This window comes from Mauremys mutica, chromosome 2 (genome assembly GCF_020497125.1).
Source record: "Mauremys mutica isolate MM-2020 ecotype Southern chromosome 2, ASM2049712v1, whole genome shotgun sequence".
Lineage (NCBI taxonomy): Eukaryota > Metazoa > Chordata > Testudines > Geoemydidae > Mauremys > Mauremys mutica.
The window spans coordinates 250,658,551-250,684,032 of record NC_059073.1 but is presented as its reverse complement, the minus strand read 5'-3'; the positions used below and the strand labels follow the sequence as shown (position 1 = coordinate 250,684,032).

At 42.1% G+C, this 25,482-nt stretch overlaps 1 protein-coding gene and 1 long non-coding RNA gene across 9 annotated transcripts in view; one reads left to right on the top strand and one right to left on the bottom strand.

Moving 5' to 3' along the window:
- Positions 1–2,385: 2,385 nt before the first annotated feature.
- Positions 2,386–22,307, bottom strand: LRRD1 (leucine rich repeats and death domain containing 1). 6 transcript variants are annotated; one of them, XM_045003130.1, is made up of 6 exons: positions 22,252–22,307; positions 16,884–19,199; positions 14,853–15,051; positions 7,319–7,480; positions 3,129–3,249; positions 2,386–2,935 (listed from the first exon to the last, which is right to left on the bottom strand). In XM_045003130.1, exons 2-6 carry the CDS (start codon positions 19,149–19,151, stop codon positions 2,755–2,757), a joined length of 2,931 nt encoding a protein of 976 aa, XP_044859065.1. In that variant the 5' UTR covers positions 19,152–19,199; positions 22,252–22,307; the 3' UTR covers positions 2,386–2,754. The 6 variants fall into 6 exon arrangements, with proteins under 6 accessions (XP_044859065.1, XP_044859064.1, XP_044859069.1 ...); XM_045003129.1 differs by having other exon boundaries at positions 22,155–22,294; XM_045003134.1 differs by having other exon boundaries at positions 18,408–19,199; positions 22,155–22,294.
- A 145-nt stretch (positions 22,308–22,452) lies between these two features.
- The window catches only part of LOC123362887, a 47,854-nt gene continuing 44,824 nt past the window's right edge, over positions 22,453–25,482 (top strand). For all 3 annotated transcript variants that reach the window (XR_006576623.1, XR_006576622.1, XR_006576621.1), the window contains exon 1: positions 22,453–22,622. This is a non-coding gene — a long non-coding RNA (uncharacterized LOC123362887). The remainder of the gene's footprint in view (positions 22,623–25,482) is intronic.

The window sequence follows — 25,482 nt, the reverse complement described above, 5'->3', positions numbered from 1 at the left end:
AATTCTTAGCCTTCCTGGAGGAAGCCACCAGAGCCAAAACAGGCTTCTTGGTTTTCGGATCTCATGAGCCCTCTGGAACTAGATGGCTTAGTAGGAGGAGCTTTCTTAAGCAGAAGCACCTGAAGTCTGTTCTGCCTCTCCATGCATGCTCTGGGTGTGGAAGTCCAGGAAATAGAACACCCAGAAGGAGAGTGTCCTTCTCCCAGTCACTTAAGGCACCTCACATGTTCATCTGAAGCCAGGAAGTGTCAGGAATGAAGACCTTAGCTGTGCTTGCCCAGTCGTGCAATGAGTGCAGCTGGGCCACAGCAGAACCACCTGATTGACTATGGCAATTAGGTGGCTTGCTCTTAAGCCCACAGCTGCAGAGGATCAGTGGCTGCTCAACAAACATGCCTGTGGAATCTCTGCCTCCCTTTGCTCGTTTCACTCCAAGCCCTGCTCCTGCTTGCTCTGTCACCACTCCAGCCTAGACCCTGATCTGCATCCAGCCTTATTCCAGTCCTGTCCCAGCCTTGCTCCTGCCTTGGAACTAGCCTCGTTCCTGTTTGCTGCAGCAGTGTGCCAGCGTAGACCCTGCGCTGTACCCAGTCTCACCCCAGCATAGACCCTGTCCTGCACCCAGCCTTGCTCCTGCCTTCCTTGCCTTTTGGTAATCTGGTTCTAACCCTTGGCTCAGATTCCTGGCTCTGGCATTCAGACTTTGACTACAGTTCTGATACTTGGCCTTGGTCCCAACTCTGTCTAGACCCTTGGCTCTGGCATTTAGACTCTGACTTCAGTTCTGACCTTCAGCTCCGATCCCTGGTTCTAACTCTGCTTTGTCCTTGGGCTCTGGCATTTGGACTCCAATCACTAGGCCTGACCCCTGCTCATACCACTAGGCATGACTGCCTACAACCCAGTTTCCTGACAGGAAGACAGGTGGGCACAAAGCACATCTCTTTAAAGATCAGCTGCTTCTTCTTCTGCAGTTCCACTATCACACATTGAACTGCCTTATGAAACTATATTAAACTATCAATATTATACTAAATTATAGTTAAAACTACCTTATACTAATAACAACAACTATAACAAGGCACTATAACTGGAGAAAAACCCTGGATCTGTCTGGCACAGCAGCTGGAAGAAACTGGTAGAAGGTGCAATGCCCCCCTTATACAGCCTCACCCTCAAAACGTTCTAAAACACTGAAGGAAGAGGTGGGAGGAGGTACATGTGCTCCAAAAGGCACTGTCGGGAGAAGGTTCTACCATCAGGCACCACCAGGCAGTGCCCTACTCAAAAATGGGAATATGCAGAGCTATTCAAAGAACTGCCAATAATCATACTTAAAAATGTATTTCTGTACTTGAATAAATAAAATAAAGGACGGTTATGCAGGGCTTAGTATGGGGGTTAATTAGCATTGTTTGTTCTGAAAATTCCAAGTGCTCCATGGCCTAAGTGCCATATTGTTCCTTACTGTGTGTCCTGCATACCCAGAACTATATCACCAATGCGGTTCCTACCTAGAAGTACAAGCAGCACACAGTATCATCAAGCAATATGTGCATACACAGGAAGCCACTAGTGGTATTCACGTGAGACTGTCTACCAAAGACTATTTCAGTGACTACATCTGCTTCTTCGTGGTTATGCTGCTTCAGGCAAAATCTGAGAACAGTTTTCAAAACTTTTGGTGCAGTTTCTCATGGTGCAATGGGAACAGTGTGTCTGCAGCATACATGATAGTGGATGTAAGCAAACAAAGTGATTTGTTTATGTCATCTGCCAAGATGGATGCCTTTTGGTATGTCTACACAGCAAAGAAAAACCCACGGCTGACCAGTGCCAACTGACTCAGGCTTCTGGGGCTTGGACTGTGGAGCTATTTGATTGCTGGGTAGGCTTCTGGCCTTGGACTGGAGCTCAAGATCTAAGATCCTTTGGGATGGGAGGGTTCTACAGCCCGAGTTACAGCCTGAGCTGAGTACACAGCACTGAAACAGCCCTGCAGCCCAAGCCCTGTGAGCCCGAGTCAGCTGGCAGGGGCCAGCTACGGGTTTTTCTTTGCTGCATAGACATACCTAATGTGTGTTTTGAACAGTATGTATATCAACTTTCTTCACCACTTCCCCAGGGCCTCCTCTGCCATATCTCCCGATCTTATATTGAGGCGTCTGTATAATTCTTGGTTCCCATATCTGTGTGTGGGTGTGCCGCTTCCAGGAAAAACAGGGTTTTTTTGGCTCCCCTCCCACACACATTAACAGACTTTAAACAAGTGGGAAAAGTATATAACCACATACTCCTTCTAAAGTTTGTCCTAAATAACCTACTAAAATGGCAAACAAAGAATTTGAAAAGTATATAATTATTCAAGAATTTAAATGTAGGAGATATCACAATAATAAAGAAGTCAGCTTGATACAACAATTTTAGGTAAAAAATAATGACTTTCTTGATTTCATATCTTACATGCACTGTAAGCAGATAATGTATTTTTAGCTTATTAAAAATGCTTCTTTCCCACTCTAGAAATCAAGAAAAAAAGGCATTGAAGGTTTGAGTGTTTGTGTGGGGAATTTTTGGACTCAAGACATTTTGAAAAGACATACAGAATTACAAACCAACTTCTAATAAGAAACTAACCATTCAGTCTCTCAATTTATGGTACATTCAGAATGATGATATTTTCAGAAACAGATAATTATATCACAAGCTTTCATCTTGTTCACAAATAAAAATGCTTTTTTATGCATCAGCTATTTAGAATTTTACTGACTGTGTATAGAGTTTTAAAGCTTTCACTTTGTTGGTCAGGTAATGCATGCCTGTCATTGTTAATACTCTGATCAACTGATCTATCATTTCAGCAGGAGTTAGAGCTTTGTTTTCACTTTTCCAGATCTCCAGTGCCTGGAGGATTTTCTCTTCCAATACAAGAGTCCTAAACAGAAAAAATAAAAATGCTAATGAGAAGATGTTTGAGAAAGTCAAAGGCAATATTTTGATAGTATATGTATATAACATATTTGATTATATCACTATCACAATTATTTATTACATGACATAAAAACAGTAACAGAAACTAAATTATACTAAGAATAAGACTATTTTGTAAACTTTTATTTGTAACTAACCTGTTATTTTCAAGAGATTTAATTTCAGCATTATTAAATTGCAGTTTCTGGCAGAAAAATTCAAAATTTTCAAAGGAAACGTTCCCAGAAATTATCTTAAATATCTTCTGCAAAATTTTCCCTGGATATAAACATATTACAAGTGTTATGCTTTATCAAATGAAACTAATATAATTTATCTAACATTCACCATTTGTACAGCTATTAATCTTTTTTCAGTTGTGGATGCCGCTTATCTGTTACAAGACTCTAGTTATTGCAAAGACATGCAGCAGTGAGAGAGTGCAGGACTGAAAACTGGCAGGTTCTCGGTACGGCACAGACAGACAGTATTGTGACTGTAGCAGGGAGCTGACAATTGACGGGGGAGGAAAGGGAAAACACACACACAGCACTCAGATCAGGGCAGGGAGCTGAGATGTGTCTGACATAGCAAATGACCAGAGACTCACAGAACAAGGACGTGGAGTCATGTAGGAAGTTGAGAAAAAACAGGCAGGGTGCATATTATTGGTACACTGGTGAAACTAGAACAAAACACACCAGTGAGATGAATGGGTAAGTTCATGCATCTCAATTGTTTCAGGCTGTATTTATGGCCATGAGGCTTTCTCGCTGAGTTGGGAAAAAGCCACGGGGATGAATGAAGCAGTTCACACACCTAAACACATCTTTTATGTACTAATTCAAAGTGCTCTGAAATCCATATGTATCATCAGATTAGCTTGAAAGTAGGTGTGCCACTTCAGGGTGCCTAGTAGTCTGAGATGCAAATTTTTGGTCATTTTGTTAAGGGATTCCCAAGATACAGCCTTAGCAAAATTACTTGTTTTAAAAATGATGGCTCAGTACATGTCAAAAATATACAGTACATGCACAGGGATGAGGAATGCAGAATAGGCAGATTTGGTACAGGCAGAGACCAACAATGCTGAGACCAGGATAAGTATCTTATCTTCACTACAGGGAGATCGATGCTGCTGCAGTCGGTGAGGCAGGGATCGATTTAGCGGGGCTAGTGAAGACCCACTAAATCAATGTCAGGGCGCTCTCTGGTTGACCCTGGTACTCCACCTCTCCGAGAAGAGTAAGATAAGTTGACTGGAGAGCATCTCCCATCGACGCAGCGCAGTGAAGACACGGGGGTAAGTTGACCTAAACGACATTGACTCCAGCTATGTTATTCACATTCAGTCCCAGTGAATTCAGCTGGGAATTGACATAGCTGGAGTGGCGTAACTTAGGTTGACTTACCTCAGTAGTGAAGACAAGCCCAAGATCAGCTATGCTTCATGCATAGCACAGAGATGCAGGATTGACACCAACAGGGAAGGAGAACACGCCATTGAGATGAATTGGGCAGTTTATACTTCTGTAAGCCTCCTATAGTACCCAGGTGTGAGCATAAGGCTTTTGCAGCTCCCCTTTCTCCCTACTTAGGAGAAAGAGCTTTGGAACTCCCTATCACTCACTCCTGGAGACAAAGAGTGCATCCAGTGTGGGGTATGGACTTTACGGATGGCTCTAAAGCTCTGACTACTTCTCCCCATCCTTCTTGGTGATGTCTCCAGCTGATAGATACATTTCTTAAAATTGGAGCTGGCCAAAAAATGGGAATCCCTTCCCACTTCTGAGAGGAGGCAGAGAGGCTCTCTGCCTTTTGAGCTGCTGAAGCTGAAGCTGGGAGGGAGGCAGCTGAAGCTGTGGTTAGGTCCTATGATGGTGTCCCATCCTAACCACATCAGCCACAGCATCAGGGTCTCATTCACCTGCACATCTACCAATGTGACATGTGCCAGCAATGCCCCTCTGCCATGTACATTGGCCAAGCTGGATAATCTCCATGCAAAAGAATAAATGGACACAAATCTGACATCAAGAATTATAACATTCAAAAACCAGTAGGAGAACACTTCAATCTCCCTGGACACTCAATAACAGACTTAAAAGTGGCAATTCTTCAACAAAAAAACTTGAAAAACAGACTCCAATGAGAAACTGCTGAACTGGAATTAATTTGCAAACTGGACACCATCAAATTAGGCCTGAGTAAAGACTGGGAGTGGATGGGTCATTACAAAAACTAATTTCCCCCTGCTAATACTCACACTGTTCTTGTCAACTGTTTGAAATGAGCCACCTTGATTACATTGGCCTCATTAGCACTGCAAAAGTGATTTTTCTTCCCTTGATATTCACCCCTTCTTGGATTTGGGTGTTTGGATTTGGAGTTGTGGGGGGGGGGGGGCAGAGAAAATGGCAGATAGTGTTAGGGAAGGGTGAGGTACTACTTCATTCCTAGTGCCTATTGCTATCTTCAGAGGGTCAGAGTTAGTAGGGGAAAGGGGCATAATGATGCTAACTCTGTATTTCCTGGTTTTCTATGTTTTCGTTTCAGTGTATTTCCTGGATCCAGGTTTCTGGTTTTGACTGTCAACTTCTCCTTTGGAAGGATACTAGGCACAGCTAAGCAGACTTAACTCCCCTTTAACCATGTTTTTGTTACTTAGTATTAAGAATAACTGTATGCAAGACTCTAAGGCCTGGTCTACACTTGGGGCGGGGGGAGGGAGGATCGATCTAAGATATGCAACTTCAACACAATAAGACTCCTTAAAAACCTTATAAACTTGATACCTGTCATGGGGGGCTGGCCCATTATAGAGAGTCAGAGCCCAGGCTACCTGTGACAGACGTCTGTAAAGGAGGAGGAGCCAACCCAGACTGGACATAATTAGTTACCTAGGTGGCTGGTTGGCAGTTAATTACCTAATAAGCCTGAAAGGGATTACCTGGGCTCAGCTGCATCAGAATATCCCAGAGATCAGTGATTAGAGCACCTAGTGTGAGGTAGGAGACCCCTGTTCAAATCCTTTCTCCCCATCTGACATTTAACCTGGGTCTCCCATATCATAGGTGAGTGCTCTAACCACTGGGCTAAAAGTTATCAGTTAGGCATCACCACTATTTTCTCCTCCTCCAGCCATTTTCTGTGGAGTGAGACAGGCACGTAACTTATTCCCACAAGAAATGCCTTAGGCACCTCAACTGCCTGACTCCAGGCAGCTGGTTCCCATTCATGGATCACTAAGCAGAGATAGACATCTCCCTGCAGCCTGGAATTAGGCACCTGTCTCCAAGGGGGGAAGGAGGGCTTAGGACATACCCCTGTTATCAGCAGCTCCTACTGGCTAGCTTAGGTAGCTCCCTGCATAGCATGTTGGCTTTTGCAGATCCCATTCCAAGGCAACCAAGATGTCTAACTCAGGCTTTGTGGATTGAAGTTTTGTTCCTGTGACATTTAGGGGCCTAAAAGTTAGGCGTTGCAATGCTGAGGATTGTAGCACCTAAGTCTCTTTGTGGATCTGGGCCAAAAGAGCCTAGAACGTGTGCTCCTAGGGACATGGAACTTGTGGGAGAGCTCACCGGAAAAGGTAGACTACAAGGTGTGTTCCTAGAGAAAGGAGATTCCTAAGGAAAGAGCTAAAGTTTGCAGGCCTCCAGGAATCCCTGCTCTCAGTGAATGAGTCTCTCAAACAGTGGCAGGAAGCACATCCCATCAAGAATTACATGCTGCCTTGGAGAATAGGTGCAGAAGACAGATCTCTGTGGACTCCTGGCTCCAGGGAAGGATTTTTCCCAGGTAGCAATAAGAGGCCTGATTCCAGGGAAGGTACTTGAGCCAAGAGAACCCCGATGGTTAAGGGCTGGATGGAGAGAAGTGGATTCAGGTGGGAGCAGATAAACTAAGACTGACTCTCTCTCCCCCATCTCAGATGCTGGGATGAAGGGTTATTTGTATTCTTGTTGGGCCTTAGTTAATAAACTAGACTCCTCAGAAGCCTCATTGAGCATATTGATGGTGAATTAGTGGAAACCGAGGCAGGGAGTGCCTACAGTGATATGCTTGGCCAGAATGGGGTACAATCCAGCAGACACGCCATCTGACATTAACATTATTTGATCCCTACAAAATTAGGTAGACTGTAGATTATAATTAAATTCTGTTACCACTAACTGTAAGCATTAGGATGGGGACGAGGCAAGGGAAAACATTACAAATATGAAACCTGACTTCTTACATTAGCAAAACACTGGATTTCTAATACCTGCTACAGTAGGCTGTCTTTAACACTTAAACAGCGTGTTTTCCAGGATACTGCATTATAATATACTTGTTCTTAACATACCATCTCTTTCATCAGCACTCTCCAGGTAGCATACAATGGTATATAGTTGTTTTCCTTTACAGACTTCCTGTGGAGGTCTGATCAGAGGATTTCCATCAAAATTTATATCCTTCAGTGACTGAAGATGTTGGAGCCCACTCGGCAAACATATTAACTGATTTCCTGACAAAATACAAATAGTTAATTATATTTGTATTCTATTGAGCTAAAGAATTTCAGTACATGAGTAACAAAGCAATGAAATTCCTTTAAAATTATTTGTTGATTCTGATAAGTTCAGCCGTGTACAGAGTCCCCGCCTCAAGATGTTTGCAATATAGGGAATCTTTCCATTGACTTTAATAGGCTTTGGATCAAGTTCATAATGGAGATATAAGTTAGAAAGATCCAGACACAAATAATAGATCAGGTGCTTGTAAAAGTTTGAAATAGAGTTGGAATCTTAAGGGCCGCCGGGGGGGGGGGGGCAAGTGGGGCAATTGATCCCGGGCCCCGCAGGGGCTCCGCGAGCCGCTCTGGGTTTTCGGCGGTGGGCCCTTCACTCGCTCCAGGTCTTCGGCTGCGGGTCCTTCAGTGCAGTGGAAGACTCGGCGTGAGTGAAGGACCCACCTCTGAAGTGCTGCCAAAGCCTCAGAGCGCTGCCTGGTAAGTACAAGCCAGAGGGGGGGGGGCGCGAACGACTATTGGCAGCACTTAGGCTGCTCTACCATCGCTGCTTCATTCTTCAGTGGCAATTCGGCGGTGGGTCCTTCCCTCCGAGAGGGACCTGCCGGCTGAATTGCCGCCGAAGATCCGGCCCTGCCCCAGGCCCCCTGAATCCTCTGGGTGGCCCTGGGAATCTTACAGAAGTCATTGTTAGAACTTATAGAGGAAGTGTGTCTTCAGGAGACATTGAAGGAAAAGATGGAGATCCATTAGTAGAGGCATAAGAAAAAGGAGACTGCTCCAGTGGAAGAAGAGGAGTGAAGACAAGAGTGAATAATACAAAGGAATCAGGAGAAGCAGAGAAAGAGATAGGAGGCTTGGAAAATGAGGAATAGAGGGGAACAATAATGAAAGCAGAAAAGCAAATAGGAGAGAAGTTGAGCAGGGCCTTGAGGGTGAGAAGAAATTTGAACTCAGTGCAGAAGGGTAGGGAATGCCAGTGAAGAGACTTGAAGAGAAGAGTAATAAGATCAGAGTAACGAAACAGAAAGAAATTCTGAATTGGTTGCTCCTGAGTTACACCCGTGTAAGTAAAAGGAAAATCATTTACATAATGCTAATCAGGGAACATTTAAATAACTTCCAAATCAGGACTTCTAAGCAGCCCAGCTGACTGTAAAGCACAGTGGATGAGCAGGAAGAGATGCATAACCTTCACTCAACTGGGACACTGGGGGAGAGAACTTCAAAGCAAACTGCCATATTCCTTTACAATCCCAACTCCAGCACACTGCAGGTGGCTGAGATTTTTGAGGTTTTATGTTCAACAGAAAAATAAATTGGGAGTAGGTTTCCCCTCAAGCATATAAAAGTAAACTTATATTTAAAAACATATTCTATACCCTTTCAGAATCGTCAAATAAAATATTTCAGAAGTGGTAGAGCACTAGAGTTTGGCTTCAATAGAACTTAACTCTCAGCTGGACTGTCATTTGATTTTAAGACAAAATGTCTATTTATATATGCTCTACACTAAAGAAAATACAGATTAAATTTTCCTTAAAGAAATCAATTACCAATTCACAAATTTTGAATAATCTGTTGTTGTTATAAAACACTATGAAGGGGATGAGGGGCTTGGGGTGTGAGAGGGGACTCCAAGCAGGGGTCCTAGGGTTCTGGCGGCACTTACCACAGCTCAGAGGAAGCAACCACCAGGTCCCTGCAGCCTCTAGGCGCATGAATGGTGAGGTGGCTCTGCGCGGTGCATGCTGCTTTCGCATCCGCAGGCGCCACCCCCCGCAGCTCCCATTGGTTGCAGTTCCTGGCCAATTGGAGCTGCAGAAACCCCAGTGCCTAAGGGCTGCAGGGACCTGGCAGCCGCTTCCGGGAGCCACGCGGAGCTAGGGCAGGGAGGGAGCCTGCCTTAGCCCCAGGCTCCCACTGCACTGCGGACCAGACTGTTTTCAACCAGGCATTCCAGTCGAAAACCAGACGCCTGGCAACCCTATCTGTTAGGCACCCTCTGAGCACACTTACCAGATCTAGGCCCATGCAAAACCCAGAAAAATCCTTAAAAATTTTAGCCCAGGATTAGAGGGCGTTTTAACAACTGAACTAGAGTCATTCTCTCTCCCTCTTTCGCTCTGTCCCAATGACTGTTCTACTGTGGATAAATACTTAAAGCATCATTGGGTTAGAGAGAGAAAGTGAGATAGACACTCTCTTCCTGAAAGGTGGGAGACCCCCAAGTTCCAGTCCCGCTGTTCTAATCACTCTTCTATAATTTATCCATAGCAGAACCGCTTTAACAGGAGAGACTAAGCATGAAGGGGCATGCGAATGTTTAGCATATCTGACACATAAAAGGTATTTGCAACCTTATTTTTTTAACAATGTGCACTTAATTGTGTGTTTTAACTATGTTATCCTCAAAAGGAGAATAAAAATATATACAGACAGATGGTTTTAAACTTCATCTATGGCAGCTCACTGGTGCAACATTTATTCACAGAAAATCAATAGGAAAAAAACTAAGTCAATACATAAATAAACTAATAATACTAATAACAACAACAATAATAATAATAAAAGCAAGTATCTGGAAAAATACTGGTTAGCTAATACTAATAGCTAATTACTTTAAATCAGAGAATATACTGTTTTATATTTTAAAATTATCCATTTGCACATGGCAAAGTAGATATTTGGAAGATTTGAAGACTCAGCCATAATACAAAAACTCACATTGTTGTCAGTCTGGAGCACGGGGCCTCAGTGCTAGAGAGGGTTAAATGAGCACAGGTACTGTAGGAAGTGTTACCCAGACTCCTTGTGCTCTGTCCTCCATCCTTAGTGGCACCTGGAGGAGGCAGTGAGCTGGAAGGGGGATGGATGCTGGGTCTGTGCAGCTCCTGAGCCCCAGCCAGTTTGCAAAACTAAGTGTTGTCAGCCTTGTCCCGAACATGTGCAGCTGCAGCAGGCAGCCGCACACTGGGGATGTGAACCAGGCAGCGAGAAGCAGGGGTGCCATTTCAGATTTGGGTGGGGGCAACTTTAACTGTAATTCCAGGGACTACTTAGGCACCTGAAAACGCGAGTTTTTGTGCAGATAATAGCTTAGAAATTAGCTGAGAGAAGCACTGTATTTAATTAGTATATAAAGAAAGAAAAATATATATAAACACCAATATATATTTTAAGTTTATATGTAAATTTAGAACAATCAGGAGATAATACAGCGAGAGATTCCCAATCCCAAGACTTGAGGTATCAGTTTTGGAGCCTTAACACAGCTATCAGAAACACGAGCTTGATACTGTGTACATTATCTTTAGCTGAGATAAATAAATATAATAAAATCTTCTTACTTTCTCTAACAGACACTGTCTGCGTTACTGCCATTATCTAGTCTATTTTAGTCAACTGTTTTTCACTCCACTAAAAACATATTTACTTAATTTTAACATAAGTGATTAATCTTTCTTTTATTAAGAATGTGATTTTATTTTCCTAATTATTTTGGCATTTATGTTTACCAATCACAATCATGTACGTGACTCAATAACATTTGACTCCATCATTTCTATTGGTATCACACTTGGAACCACATTTAATTTCGTACAAATTTTAAGTTATTTTATCGATATAATTAAAAATACAATTTGAAAATAAGTAGAGCTGTTGAGCAATTAAAAAATTAATTGTGTGATAAAATTAATTATGATTAATCATACTGTTAATAATACAATTTATTTAAATATTTTTGGATGTTTTCTACATTTTCAAATATATTGATTTCAATTACAACACAGAATACAAAGTGTACAGTTCTCACTTTATATTTATTTTTTATTACAAATATTTGCACTGTAAAAACAAAACAAATTGTATTTTTCAATTCACCTAATACAAGAACTCTAGTGCAATCTTTTTATTGTGAAAGTTGAACTTACAAATGTAGAATTATGTACAAAAAAACTGCATTCAAAAATAAAACAATGTAAAACTTTAGCACCTACAAGTCCACTCAGTCCTACTTTGGTTTGGTTACAATTTGCTAGAGATAATGCTGCCCGCTTCTTGTTTATATGTCACCTGAAAGTGAGAACAGGCATTCACATGGCACTGTTGTAGCTGGGGTTGCAAGATATTTACGTGCCAGATGCACTAAAAATTCATATGTCCCTTCATGCTTCAACCACCATTCCAGAAGATATGCGTCCATGCTGATGACGGGTTCTGATCGATAATGATCCAAAGAAGACCCATATTCATTTTCATAATGAGTCAGATGCCACCAGCAGAAGGTTGATTTTCTTTTTTGGTGGTTCAGCTTCTGTAGTTTCCGCATCAGATTGTTGCTCTTTTAAGACTTCTGAAAGCATGCTTCACACTTTGTTCCTCTCAGATTTTGGACGGCACTTCAGATTCTTAAACCTTGGGTCAAGTGCTGTAGTTATCTTTAGAAATCTCACTTTGGTATCTTCGTTGTGTTTTGTCAAATCTGCAGTGAAAGTGTTCTTAAAAAGGAACAACATGCGCTGAGTCATCATCAAAGACTGCTATAATACAAAATATATGGGAAAATGCAGGTAAAACAGAGCAGGAGACATACAATTCTTCCCCAAGGAGTTCAGTCACAAATTTAATTAATGCAATTTTTTTTAACCAGCATTAAAACCTTTTAACATAAATACCTTGCAATGCTGCCTACAAAAGTGCCATGCAAATGCCTGTTCTCACTTTCTGGTGACATTGTAAATAAGAAGAGTGCAGCATTATCTCCTGTAAATGTAAACAAACTTGTTTGTCTTAGCGATTGGCTGAACAAGAAGTAGGACTGAGTGGACTTGTAGGCTCTGAAGTTTTACATTGTTTTGTTTTTGAGTGCAGTTATGTAACAAAAAAAATCTACATTTGTAAGTTATACTTTCAGGACAAAGATTGCACTAAAGTACTTGTATGAGGTGAATTGAAAAATATTATTTCTTTTATCATTTTTACAGTGCAAATATTTGTAATAAAAATATACTTTGATTTCAATTACAAAAGAGAATACAATATATATGAAAATGTAGAAACATGTCTAAAATATTTAATAAATTTCAATTGGTATTCTATTGTTTAACAGTGCAATTAAAACTGTGATTAATCATGATTCATTTTTTAATCACAATTAATTTTTTGAGTTAATTGGGTGAGTTAACTGCGATTCATCGACAGCCCTACTTTATAAGTTAAAAGGAACACCCATTAAGAAACCAATAGATGTCTAGTACATGGCATAGAATTTAATCCCATGAATAAATTGCACCTATTTACATTTGTGCAGCCAGTCATCATTAGCTTCAGCTTCCCCATGGTCTTAGTATGTACCACAGAACACATTAGAGTAGCCTGGTCTTTAGGTGACAAAATGTATGGAAAACTTTAGTGAAAGCCCACAACCAAATTAGATGGTTACAGTCATCTCACCAGGTGCAAATGGAAAGAACTGATTTTGCCTACAGCTGTTAACTGAGCAAGCACCATATTATGAAACTCTGTTATAAATAGCAGCACCAAAGTACTTCTTTAATTTGCTTCCCCATAACCTATTGACAATTACTTCAATTTTGTCTGGGAATTATCCTCATCCAATCTCATACAGAAACTGTTTGAGGCTCAGAAATGATGGAGATATAGAGCTGGATATCATCAGTATTCTGAAACCAGTGTAGGCCATGTCTCCTAAATAACCCTAATAATGACTTGAAATACAAGTTGTACAGGAGGGCTGACAGAGTAAATCCTGTTGCACCACACATGAGACCAACCTGGAAGCAAATAAGCAATTTGTTCCAAACTACCCTCAGGGTTCTCTTTAAAAAGAAAACAAAAACCAAAAAAACAAAGACACTTAAGAGTTAATATATATAATCTTGCTAGGAACTAGAGTTGTGTCAACAACACCTCTTGGCAAATCGTATCAAAGGCAGCAGGTAGATCTAAAAGATTCAGGATGAACACTCCTCATCTACTATTAGGAGGAGACCACCAGCATCAGAGTTTCTGTCTCAGACCCAAGCTTAGAACTCGATTGACTGGAGACAAGGAAATATGAGGACTCCAGTGACCACCATCATTGCCTCATTACCATCTCAGCCAATGTTTCCATGAAGGGAAGACTGTGGGCAGGTCAATAGTTAGTGAGACTGTCAACATCAAAAGGTGATTTCTTGAGATGAGACCTTAAAATAGCATCTACTAGCACTTGCCCCCAAGGGAGATGCTGAGAATCTCTACCAACAACAGAACCAGTGCTTCCCAAACAACCAAGAATAGGTCCTATTCATAGACTTTAGCTCTGATAGTCCTAAGTGCTTCCAGAAACTTAGGCCTGAATCCACAAAGGGACTTAGGCATTGTGACACTGAACTTTTAGTTGTCTAGTAAACCACAGAAACAGCACTGTGATCTATAAAGCCTGAGCTAGTCAGAGCAGGAACTTGAACTAGTGGTGTCCTATATCCCAAGTTGAATACCCTAACCACTGGGTTAAAGGGAAAGCCTCCTTTACACACATGCACACACACACACTTGTTTTGTGTATCTCTAGTGGCCTCTGAGCATGCTCAGGCCCTGCACATGACTTAGGCAGGGGATATCCTATCTTCCCCCAAGTCATGGATTGCCCTGGGGCTTAGATGAGAGATAGGTGTTCCAGAAGCCTAGAATGGGGCAGGAATATGTATGCCCAGGGGCAGAAACATAGGCACCTAGGAAACTTTTATTGCAAAAACTTATATGCCAATGAGGTTAAGTGGCAGCCAACCAGGAGCCTGGTGGATTGCAGTGGTGCCTATAAACGGGACTTAAGCCCCTAAACCTGAGGCCTTGTGGATACAGGTCTTAGTGAGCAAGAACAGTTGAATCTCAAGTAAATGTTTGTCCCCACAAGATATTATACTGTGAGTGTAAAGGCAGATAGCTCAGTTTGGAACCAAGTAATATTATCCACAAAATAATAGGAATTCCTCCCACCGAAAAAACAACAATCAACTCTGTAACTGACTGGAAGCCACCTAGAATAACTATTAATACTTAATATCTGCCATCTCACATGTGTCTCATGCCTTTAATAGTCTCACATTCATATGAAAGTAAAATCAGATCATGTGTGCAATTCCAGAATTAGGTCCTTGCAACAGACATGCTAGGAGATGCTAAACTTGAGAGAGGTTCTATAGTATGAAGACACCAAAGATACTGCAGTATACATGAAAAATGGGAAGTTGTATTTTTCTCTCTCCCTCAACCTGTTTGCTTAATTAATATATTTATAGACTCCGCTGGCTCAATATTTTTATGCTCGCATTCAATAACGGATGGGGCACCTGATACGTACCACTCAGATTGAGTTGTTGTAGATCACTCAATGATGTAACAGATTTGGGAAGCTGACTAATGGAATTATTATTTGCAGTTAAGCTGACCAAGTGTTTCAGTTCCCCTATGCCTTCTGGAATGTCTTTTAATGCATTGTGAGATATATCCAGCTCTCTGAGGCAAGTCAGTTTAGACAGCTCCTCTGGAAGTTTAGTTAACTGGGAAATAGATAAAATAATTGCTACATTTACTCATTTATTTAGTAAATGACAGTATTTTCTTGCATAAAAAGCTGAAAAGGTAATTTTTCCTGCTTATAAAATGATGTTCTGTAACTCAGTTCCACCAATAAAAACTCATAGTCTTCCATTCTGATGGATAATTATTTGTTTTCCAGTAAGAATTTTGGTCATAGGCAGGGCTGGCTCAGGCTTTTTTGCCGCACTTTGGCGGCAGCTGCTCTACTGTGCCGCTTCATTCCTCGGTGGCAATTCGGTTGTGGGTCCTTCGCTCCAAGAGGGACCCACCGCCGAATTGCAGCCGAAGACCCGGACATGCTGCCCCTTCCCATTGGCTGCCCCAAGCACCTGCTTCGTTCGCTGGTGCCTGGAGCCGGCCCTGGTGATAGGCATAGAATCGGCAGAAGAATTTTCTCTAGATAAAATAAAATAGTATTTCTATCAATGCTGATAACAATTGTACTATGGGATAGTGTCTGCATTGTTGGAACTGGAGGAGGGGAATCTTTTGATTAATTATTTGATTAATAAATGTGACTGAAGAAGTGATTTTGCCCTCTTTAAAGAAACTGAAAAAAATCACATTTTCTCTCTTTTGTTTTGTAGTCAGAATGAAAAGAAATATTTATTCTCTTCTATGCTTTTCCTTTTACAGCAGTGGGACAGTAAAATGGAATGACTTTTCTTTTTTTTTTCTTCTCTGTACAGTGAATAGGATTACCATACTAATTGGAAATGGAACAGATCTGTTAGATCACCAAGTCTATTCCCCTGCAAGTGAAGGATGTAGTACCCTTATAGAAGTTATATATATATATATATATATATACACACACACACACACAAAAGAAAGGAGAGCCCTGTAAGAAACCAGATGTTGAAATGCTGATTCAGCAAGTTTTGGTGACAAGAGAGATTAAAATACCCAATATTCTTTTATGAGTGAGCTCCAGCAGTTTTTCAGCAAATGATTTTGTGTCCTTACACTTTAAATTTATAAGTTATGAGAAGGAAGGGCTTGCTTCAGAAACAATAACAGTGTTTGCTTCCATTTCCATTGGTGGTAGAGTGTCACAATGCTAACTCCTCTCCATGACAACTACTCATCTGCTATTTTAGTCTGAAGAGGAGGTAGACAGATTTTTTTTAGTGGAAAATTTCTTAGTTCTGCTCCTTAGCACAAAAGAAACAAGCAGTCCAGAAAATTAGACTTTAGAAGTCTGAGGCAATTTTCTCTATTACAAGTAAAATATCTTGTGTAACCATCTGTGCTGAAATGAGTGAGACTGCAATGATAAATATTGTGTTTGTCTAAATCCTGTTTCAACACACAGAATAGAAATTGTAAGATTTTATTCCTTTCACACAGAAGATTCCTAGAAGTGGGATTATTTGCATAATTCTGATTGGTCATTTTTGTTGTCAATATTCATCAGAATAGGAGGCCTCTGAGTCCACACTGCAGGTGCAACTGGAATAGAATATACTTATATTATTGCTGATCAAACTAATTCAGTTTTTATCAAAATGACAAACTGAGAGATTCCTGAGTTACATAAATGTGAGGTCAGAATCAGACCTACATCACTGAGAATATTTTAATCAATTCATAACCAAAAAGTTACAAAAGACATTTTCAGTCAGTAGCCAATTACATTTATGTTACATTTTAGCCCATTTACAAACTGTTCCTGTTCTTTGCTAACGGTAGGTGCATTACAAAAACCCTTTGAAGAAATTCTACTATTAATTTTTCAGTACAGCAATTTGTATGTGGTTTTTTTTGCCCAAAGAAAACAATGTTCTCTTACCTTCAATCCGTTTATTTGGCACAACTTGAGTTTCTCCAGTGATGAAAGATGACATATTTCAGATGGAAAAGATACTAACTGATTATTTGACAAATTTAAATCTTTGATCATTTGCAGATTACAAATATCTGAGGGAATGCACTGTATTTGATTCTCTGAAAGATCAAGTTTCTGTAAACTATTTAAAGAACACAGTTCCCTGGGAAATGAGACAAATTTGTTGTGGTATAAAAGAAGGACCTGGAGATACTTCATATTAGATACCTCTTTTGGAATGCTATTTATTTCATTTTCACTTAAATCTAAGTAAATTAGTTTTGTAAGTCTGCACAAGTGTTCAGAAAAATAGGACAGTTTGTTTCTATTTAATTCTAGGTGCTCCAAATTTTCAATAAAAGAAATTTCAGTTATTATTTCTGAAATATAGTTTCCACTGAGGTTTAAGATTTTAAGAGCAACTAGTGCACACAATCCAACTGGAAACTGAGAAAGTTTGTTATAGCTCAAGTCAACTTTAATTATCTGCATGCAATTTTTTATTTCAACAGGAATGCACGTTAATGCATTTCCAGAAGCTTCTATAATGGAGAGGTCTTTAATACGTGATATCTGTTCATCTAGGTTATCCATTTGATTTCTACTTATGCAAAGTTCCCTTAAACGTTTAAGTCTGTGCATCCTATTAGGAAGTTGTGTTAGCTGATTGCCATGAAGAATAAGACATTCCAGCATTGTACAATTGCAAAGATTCTCTGAAATGTTTTTGAATAAATTGTTGGCAACACTAAGAACTCTAAGTTCTTGCAAATTCTCAACTTTGTCTGAAAGAACTTCCAACTTGTTATCATCCAGCCTGAGTTTTTGTAGTTTTGCTAGTTGAAAAAGCTGCACAGGCAGAAATATAAGTTTGTTGTGATTCATTGAAAGTGCTTGTAATCTCCTGAGCTCTTTAATGTCCTTAGGTAAACTCTGAATCAGGTTCCCCGAAATGCTGAGTTTGATTAGATTTGGAAGGTAACAGAGGACCTTTGGGAATATTAAGATTTGATTGGAATCAAGGTTGAGTACATTCAAATTTTTCATGCTAACCATATTTTCTGGCAGTGTTTTTAAATTATTTACAGCAAGATCTAAAATTTCCAAGGTTTCAAGGCATTCCAAGGCAGCTGGGAATTCTTCAATGTTATTGTGACTGACAAAAAGTTGCTTAATATTTACAAGCTTTGATAACTCTTTAGGGAGACATGATAACTGGTTGTGACTGATGTTCAAAACTCTCAGTTTGTGAAGTAGGGAAATTTCAGGTGGCAATGCTATCAATCCATTTCCTTCAACGGATAGTATTTCCAGGTTTGTCAGATTACCTAGATTTTTATGTAAAGTTTTGATTTCATTGTTGTTTAAATGCAAATATTTTAAAATTTGTATTTCAAAAACTACTTGAGGGATTTCCCTTAGTCCTTTAGCATTTAGTTTAACCATAAAGTCCCCATGTTTTACCTCATGCAATATATGTGTTGATACCTTTTCAGCTACTTCAGGATTCTCTTCTGATTGTAACTGATCTCTTTTAGCATCTCCTTCAACAACTTCTTGAGGGATTTGGTTTAATTCTTCAGCATCCCCTGTTTCCTGTAACACACTTGTTGATAATTTTTGAAACACTTCAAGATTTTCTAGTGAGTGTAATGTGTCTTTTTCCACATCTCTTTCAGAGATCTTCTGAGAGATTTCCATCATCCCCTCAGCATTTAGATCAGCTAGGAATTCATCACTCTTTTTTTCAGGTAATATACTTGTTGAGAATACTTCAGCTATTTCAAAGTTTTCCGCTGATTGTACTTTGTCTCTTTTGGTATCTGTTTCAAAAACTTCTTGGGAGAGTTCCATCATTCCATCATCACTAAAATCAGCTATGTTTTCATCATCTTCTTTTTCATTTGACATACTTGTTGATAATCCTTCGATAATTTGAAAACTCTCAAATGATTGTAAAATGTCTTTACTAGCATCTGCTTCAGTAACTTCATGTGGAATTTCATTCAGTCCTTCAGTATTTAGGCCAACTATGAGTTCATCTTTTTTTTCAAGAGACCTTGCTGATGATTTTCCAGCCATGTCAAGATTCTCTACTGATTGTAATGAGTCTTTCCTAGCATCACTTTCAGAAACCTCTTGAGGGCTTTTGTTTAGTCCTTCAGTATTTAGGCTAGCTGCGACTTCATCCTCATTCTTTTCCTTCCTGCTTGTTGATAAATTTTCGGACATTGTAGGATGAATGGATCGTTAATTCCTTTCCTGTTATCTCTTCAGAAACTGAAAAATTGTAAGTGTGGAAACCATATGAAGCAACACGTTATTTAACATTAGGGGACTGAACTAGTGATTATAACAGAATTTTATAATAATAATGATTTTTAATGGAAATATGCACCCATCCATTTACTTGGGCTGTTTACTGAAAACCGGATTTGGCTTTAATTCTGATGCTCATTATTTTTTTAGTATAGTCCTTTATCATCTAGATTTTCTTGACTAGAATAACAGAAAAACACAGCATCACAAACAACTCTAGATTTGTTCTGTGGGTTTCCATGATGTCACCAAATCATGGAATTAAGCTGAAAGGGAATTGAGATGTCCCTTTGTTTTTATAAAATAATTAGATTAACACATTCAGATTGACAAATAATATGAAAAGTAAAAAAGGCCATTTTATTTAAAAAATAAGAGGCTAATTTTAGCCTCCTTAATCCATATTTAAGCACTCAGGTGACCTGATTTAAAAAATACTGTGCATCCAACAGGTCCTGTAAACTTATTAAGGTGTCTAAATATAAATTAAGCTGCTATTTTTGAAAATCTTGGCCAAAATGTTTACAATAAAAGCTCTAATCAAAATATCTTGATGTATGTTAGAAATTTCTTAAGTACCATCCTTAATATATATCTATATGGATGCATACGGACATATCACATAAAGTGATCTTCAACTAACTGAGGGTGGGATTTACAAAAGTATTTAGCCTCTTAGACCCCAGACTTAGGCACTTAAGTGTGAGGTATAGATTCCTAAATCCCAGTTTTATGCTCCACTGCGATTCACAAAACTCCCACCAAATGCTGTAGGCACTTAAACTCACTCAGTGTCTAACTTTTTAGAGTAAAAGGTTCTGTAGGTGCCTACATTTCTGCCTCTGAGTATGCATAATGCTGCCTCACTATATATATTCAGATGCCTACCTCCTGCCAAAGCCCTAGAGTGAGTCACAAACCTGGAGGGGCAAAAGCATTCATTTCAGAAAGGGGACTGGACCCGGGCTCTTCCACTCATCAGGCAGGTGCCCTAGTCACCAGGCTACAGAATCATTCTCACTCTCATCTCACAGTATGAGTATTTATTCACAGTGGAAAAGCGTCAACAGAAGAGACTAAGGAAGCCCCGTGTTAGAGTATCCCATAGCTCAGTAGTTAGAGCATTCTCCTGGTAGACCTCTGTTCAAATTCCTTCTGCCCCCCCCCCATTCTTCCCAGTTAGAGGGGGCAATTGAACTTGTGTCTGCCACATCCCAGGTGGATGCTCTAACCACTGGATTAAAAGTCATCAGGTCAGCACTTCCACCTCCTCTGTATGTAGAACAAGGCAGAAATCTAATTTTCACAAGAATCTACTTAGGTGCCTAAGCCACCTGACTGTAGGAGAAGGGTTCCTGTTTGTGGATCACTAGCAGAGATAGGCACCTTTGATTTAGGTGCATAACTGAATAAGAGGAGAGAAGTTAAGGACACACCCCTATTGTCAGCATCTCCCATTGGCTAGTTTAGGGGATGCCCAACCTAGTTGTGGATTAGGGTGACCAGACAGCAAGTGTGACAAATCAGGGGGTGGGGGATAATAGGAGTCTATATAAGAAAAAGCCTCAAATATCAGGACTGTCCCTAATCGGGACATCTGGTCACCCTATTGTGGATTGCTGTCTAAAATGCATTCTCTCCCCCATTCATTTTATAGGAGTCTCAGTGCCTAAATCAGGCTTTGTGTATCACAGTGTTGTTCCTGTGATTCCCTAGGCACCTAATAAGGCGTTGCATCACAATGCGTAAGTCCCTTTGTGGATCTAGCTCTGAGAACTTTTAGATATAACTCATTACTCCTGACAATAAATTGGTTTTAAAATTATTTAAAATTGGTCCTATTCTCCTAATGAAGTAAAAACTCCCATTAGAGCAGCTGCTAGATGAATCACAGTTCTCTATCTTACTTAATATCTTACTTGATTTACATTTTTATGATAAATGGGGTATAGTTTTGGAAAGGGCTGATTTATTTCATTATTTAGTACTTTACACTAAGCTTTCATGAGCACACAGAAATACAATATTTTCATGAGGGCCATGTGCCACCCTCATTCCACAGGTGATGCTCCCATTGAGTCACACAAATTAGACATCCAGGGAGTCTATTTGGTCATCTAGTAAATTTGGTGGAGGCCAGCACAGGCTTGTTCCCCAAAGTAACTATCCAAAGGCTTTGTTGGGTCTAGCACTGAGTTACCAGGGGAGAGGCCATAGGCGCCAACTTATTCAGATCTTGGGGGGTGCTTAACCCCTGCTGTGCCCCAGGCCTGCCCCCATTCCACCCCTTCCTCCAAGCCTCTACCCCTGCCCCACCGTTTCCCACCTCCGCCTCACCTCTTTCTACCCCTCCCCCACCTCTTCCTGACCCTGCTCTTCCTCCTACCCCAGCACCTCCTACACAGGACGGAACAGCTGATCGCGGCAGGCGCTGGGAGGGGGAGGAGCTGGCCCGAAGGGCCTCTGGCAGATGGGCAGCACTGGGGTGGGATGGAGGTGCTGACCCTCAAGGCTGCCTGTGGTGCTGAGCACCCATTATTTTTTTCCGTGGGTGCTCCAAGGATGGAGCACCCCATAAAGTCAGCTCTTCCACAGCCGGACAGTGCTCCTCGCAGGGGTGCAGGAACAATTTGTATAGTGGGGGTGCTGAGACTCATTTAGCCAAACTGTATGGAGACCCCTCCAACCAGGCATCACCCCTAGTTCCAGCACCTGGCTCCCTGTCAGCCGCAGCGCCTGCTTTACCCTACAAACTCCCTTTTCAAGTCACTTCCTCCCACACCGCTCCTAGCGCTGCTCCTGCCCCGCCCCCGCCAGCAGACGGCCCCCAAGGCTCCCTCGCCGCCCCGCCACGGACTGAGGGCCACGGCTTTGCCCCGCCACGCGTGGGGCCGTTCGGCAGCCCGTCCCCAGCACCTGGCGCGGCCCCCAACCCGGCGGACGAGAGGCGACGCCTCGGCCCCGCTAGCCCAGGGGCGAGAAAGGGGTGCTCGGCGCGCAGCCGCGGACACACCCGCCTCCGGCGGCGGCGGCGGCGGCTCAGACGCGGCATCCAGTTGCCATGACAACAGGAAAAGTCGCTCGCTGGAGAGGGGAAAGACGGTACTGCGCAGACGAGTCTAGCGCATGCGCACAGCGGCGCTGCTGAAGTTCAGGCTAGAGGCCAGGGGCTGGCGGCTGCGGGGGTGGGGGGAGCCAGGCAGAGGCGAGCACAAAAGCGGGGCGGCGGGCAGGTGCCCCCAAGGTTCCCTCTGCCATGAGCCGCTGTATGGAAGGGCGGGGGGCAGGGATTGACTCGCCCTAAAGCAAAATCCAGCCACTTTGGGAACCCGAAAGGCGACATCTGCGTCTCAACTTACACTGCGGCGCCGGCCGTTTTGCAGGGTGAGTGCGGATAACTTTTGAAAGGGCCCCTGTCTTGCCAGCCCCAGGTGAATGAAGCAGGGAGCAAGGCCAGAGCCACTTTTAGCAAAGAAAATCCTTGTGGGTGGTCTGTGCACAAACATAGAATCATCGAAGATCAGGGTTACTTGGAAGAGACCTCAGGTGGTCATCAGTCCAACCCCTGCTCAAAGCAGGACCAATCCTCAACTAAATCATCCCAGCCAGGGCTTTGTCAAGCCTGACCTTAAAAACCTCTAAGGGTGGAGATTCTACCACCTACCTAGGTAACCCATTCCAGTGCTTCACCACTCTCTGAGTGAAAAAGTTTTTCCTAATATCCAACCTAGACCTCCCCCACTGCAACTTGAGAGCATTGTTCCTTGTTTTGCCATCTGCCACCACTGAGGACAGCCTAGCTCCATCCTCTTTGGAACCCCCTTAAGGTAATTGAAGGCAGCTATCAACCCCCCCTCACTCTTCTCTTCTGCAGACTAAATAACCCCAGTTCCCTCAGCCTCTCCTCGTAAGTCATGTGCCCCAGGCCCCTAATAATTTTCATTGCCCTCTGCTGGACTCTCTCCAATTTGTCCACATCCCTTCTGTAGTGGGGGGACCAAAACTGGACACGGTACTCCAGGTGTGGTCTCACTAGTGCCGAATAGAGGGGAATAATGACTTCCCTCAATCTGCTGGCAATGCGCCTACTAAAACAGCCCAATATGCTGTTGGCCTTCTTGGCAATGAGGGCATACTGGTGACTCATCCAGCTTTTTGTCCACTGTAATCCCCAGGTCCTTTTCTGCAGAACTGCTTAGCCAGTCAGTCCCTAGACTGTAGTGGTGCATGGGATTATTCCTAAGTGCAGGACTCTGCACTTGTCCTTGTTGAACCTCATCAGATTTCTTTTGGCCCAATCCATCGAATTGTCTAGGTCACTCTGGACCCTATCCCTACCTTCCAGCGTATCTACCTCTTCCCACAGTTTAGTGTCATCTGCAAACTTGCTGATGGTGCAATTAATCCCATCATCCAGATAATTAATAAACATGTTGAACAAAACCGGTCCCAGGACCAACCTCTGGGGCACTTCGCTTGATACTGGCTGCCAACTAGAGATCAAGCCATTGTTCACTACCTGTTGAGCCTGACAAACTAGCCAGCTTTCTATCCACCCTTTAGTACATTCATTCAATCCATACTTTTTTAATTTGCTGGCAAGAATACTGTGGGAGACTGTATCAAAAGCTTTGCTAAAGTCAAGATATATCACATCCACTGCTTTCCCCATATCCACAGAGCCAGTTATCTCATAGAAGGCAATCAGGTTGGTCAGGCATGACTTGCCCTTGGTTAATCCATGTTGACTGTTCGTGATCACCTTCATTTCCTCCAAGTGCTTCAGAATGGATACCTTGAGGACCTGCTCCATGATTTTGCCAGGGACTGAGGTGAGGCTGACCAGTCTGTAGTTCCTCGGGTTCTCTTTCTTCCCTTTTTAAAACATGGGCACTATATTTGCCTTTTTCCAATTGTCCGGGACCTCGCCCGATTGCCACGAATTTTCAAAGATAATGACTAATGGCTTTGCAATCACATCAGCCAACTCCCTCAGCACCCTTGGATGCATTAGATCTGGACCCATGGACTTGTGCACATCCAGCTTTTCTAAATAGTCCTTAACCTGTTCTTTACTACTGAGGGCTGCTCATCTCCTCCCAATACTGTGTTGCCCAGTACAGCAGTCTGGAAGATGACCTTGTCTGTGAAGACCAAGGCAAAAAAAGCATTGAATACTTCAGCTTTCTCCACATCATCTGTCACTATGTTGCCACCGCCATTCAGTAAGGGTCCCACACTGTACCTGACCTCCTCCTTGTTGCTAACATACCTGTAGAAACTCTTCTTGTTACACTTCACATCCCTTGCTAGCTGCAATTCCAATTGTGCCTTGGCCTTCCTAATTACACCCCTGCATGCTCTAGCAATATTTTTATCCTGCCTAGTCATCTGTCCAAATTTCTACTTCCTGTAAGCTTCCTTTTTGAGTTTAAGCTCACCAAAGATTTCACTGTTAAGCCAGGCTGGTTGCCTGCCGTATTTGCTATTCTTTCTGCACTTCGGGATGATTTGTTCCTGCGCCTTCAATAAAGCTTCTTTAAAATACAGCCAGCTCTCTTGGACTCCTTGCCCCCTCATATTCGCTTCCCAGGGGATCCTGACCATCAGTTCCCTGAGGGAGTCAAAGTCTGCTTTTCTGAAGTCCAGGGTTCGTATTTTGCTACTCTCCTTTCTTCCTTTTGTCAGGATCCTGAACACAACCATCTCATGGTCACTGCTGCCTAGGTTGCCACCCACTTCTACTTCCCCTACCAATTCTTGCCTGTTTGTAAGCAGCAGGTCAAGAGGAGCACAGCCCCTAGTTGGTTCCTCCGACACTTATGCCAGGAAGTTGTCCCCAACACTCTCCAAAAACCTCCTGGATTGTCTGTGCATTCCTGTATTGCTCTCCCAGCAAATGTCAGGGTGATTGAAGTCCCCCATTAGAACCAGGGCCTGTGATCTGGAAACTTCAGTTAGTTGTCCGAAAAAAGCCTTGTCTACCTCATCCTTCTGATACAGTGGTCTATAGCACACTCCCACCACAACATGACGCTGTTGGTCTCACCAATAAACTTAACCCAAAGACTCTTTCAACAGGCTTTTCTCAGTTTCAGACTGGAGCTCTGAGCAATCATATGCTCTCTTTCATACAATGCAACTGCTCCGCCTTTCCTCCCATACCGGTCCTTCCTGAACAGTTTATACCCATCCATGACAGTGCTCCAGTCATGTGAACTGCCCCACCAAGTTTCTATTATTC

Excerpts from the sequence above, each read along its gene's own strand:
- LRRD1 (XM_045003130.1), bottom strand. The coding sequence starts at position 19,151 with ATGTCCGAAAATTTATCAACAAGCAGGAAGGAAAAGAATGAGGATGAA. Across the intron at positions 3,250-7,318 it reads GAGTGCTGATGAAAGAGATG|GGAAAATTTTGCAGAAGATA; the intron begins GTATGTTAAGAA and ends GTTTATATCCAG. Across the intron at positions 2,936-3,128 it reads AAATCTCTTGAAAATAACAG|GACTCTTGTATTGGAAGAGA; the intron begins GTTAGTTACAAA and ends TTTTCTGTTTAG.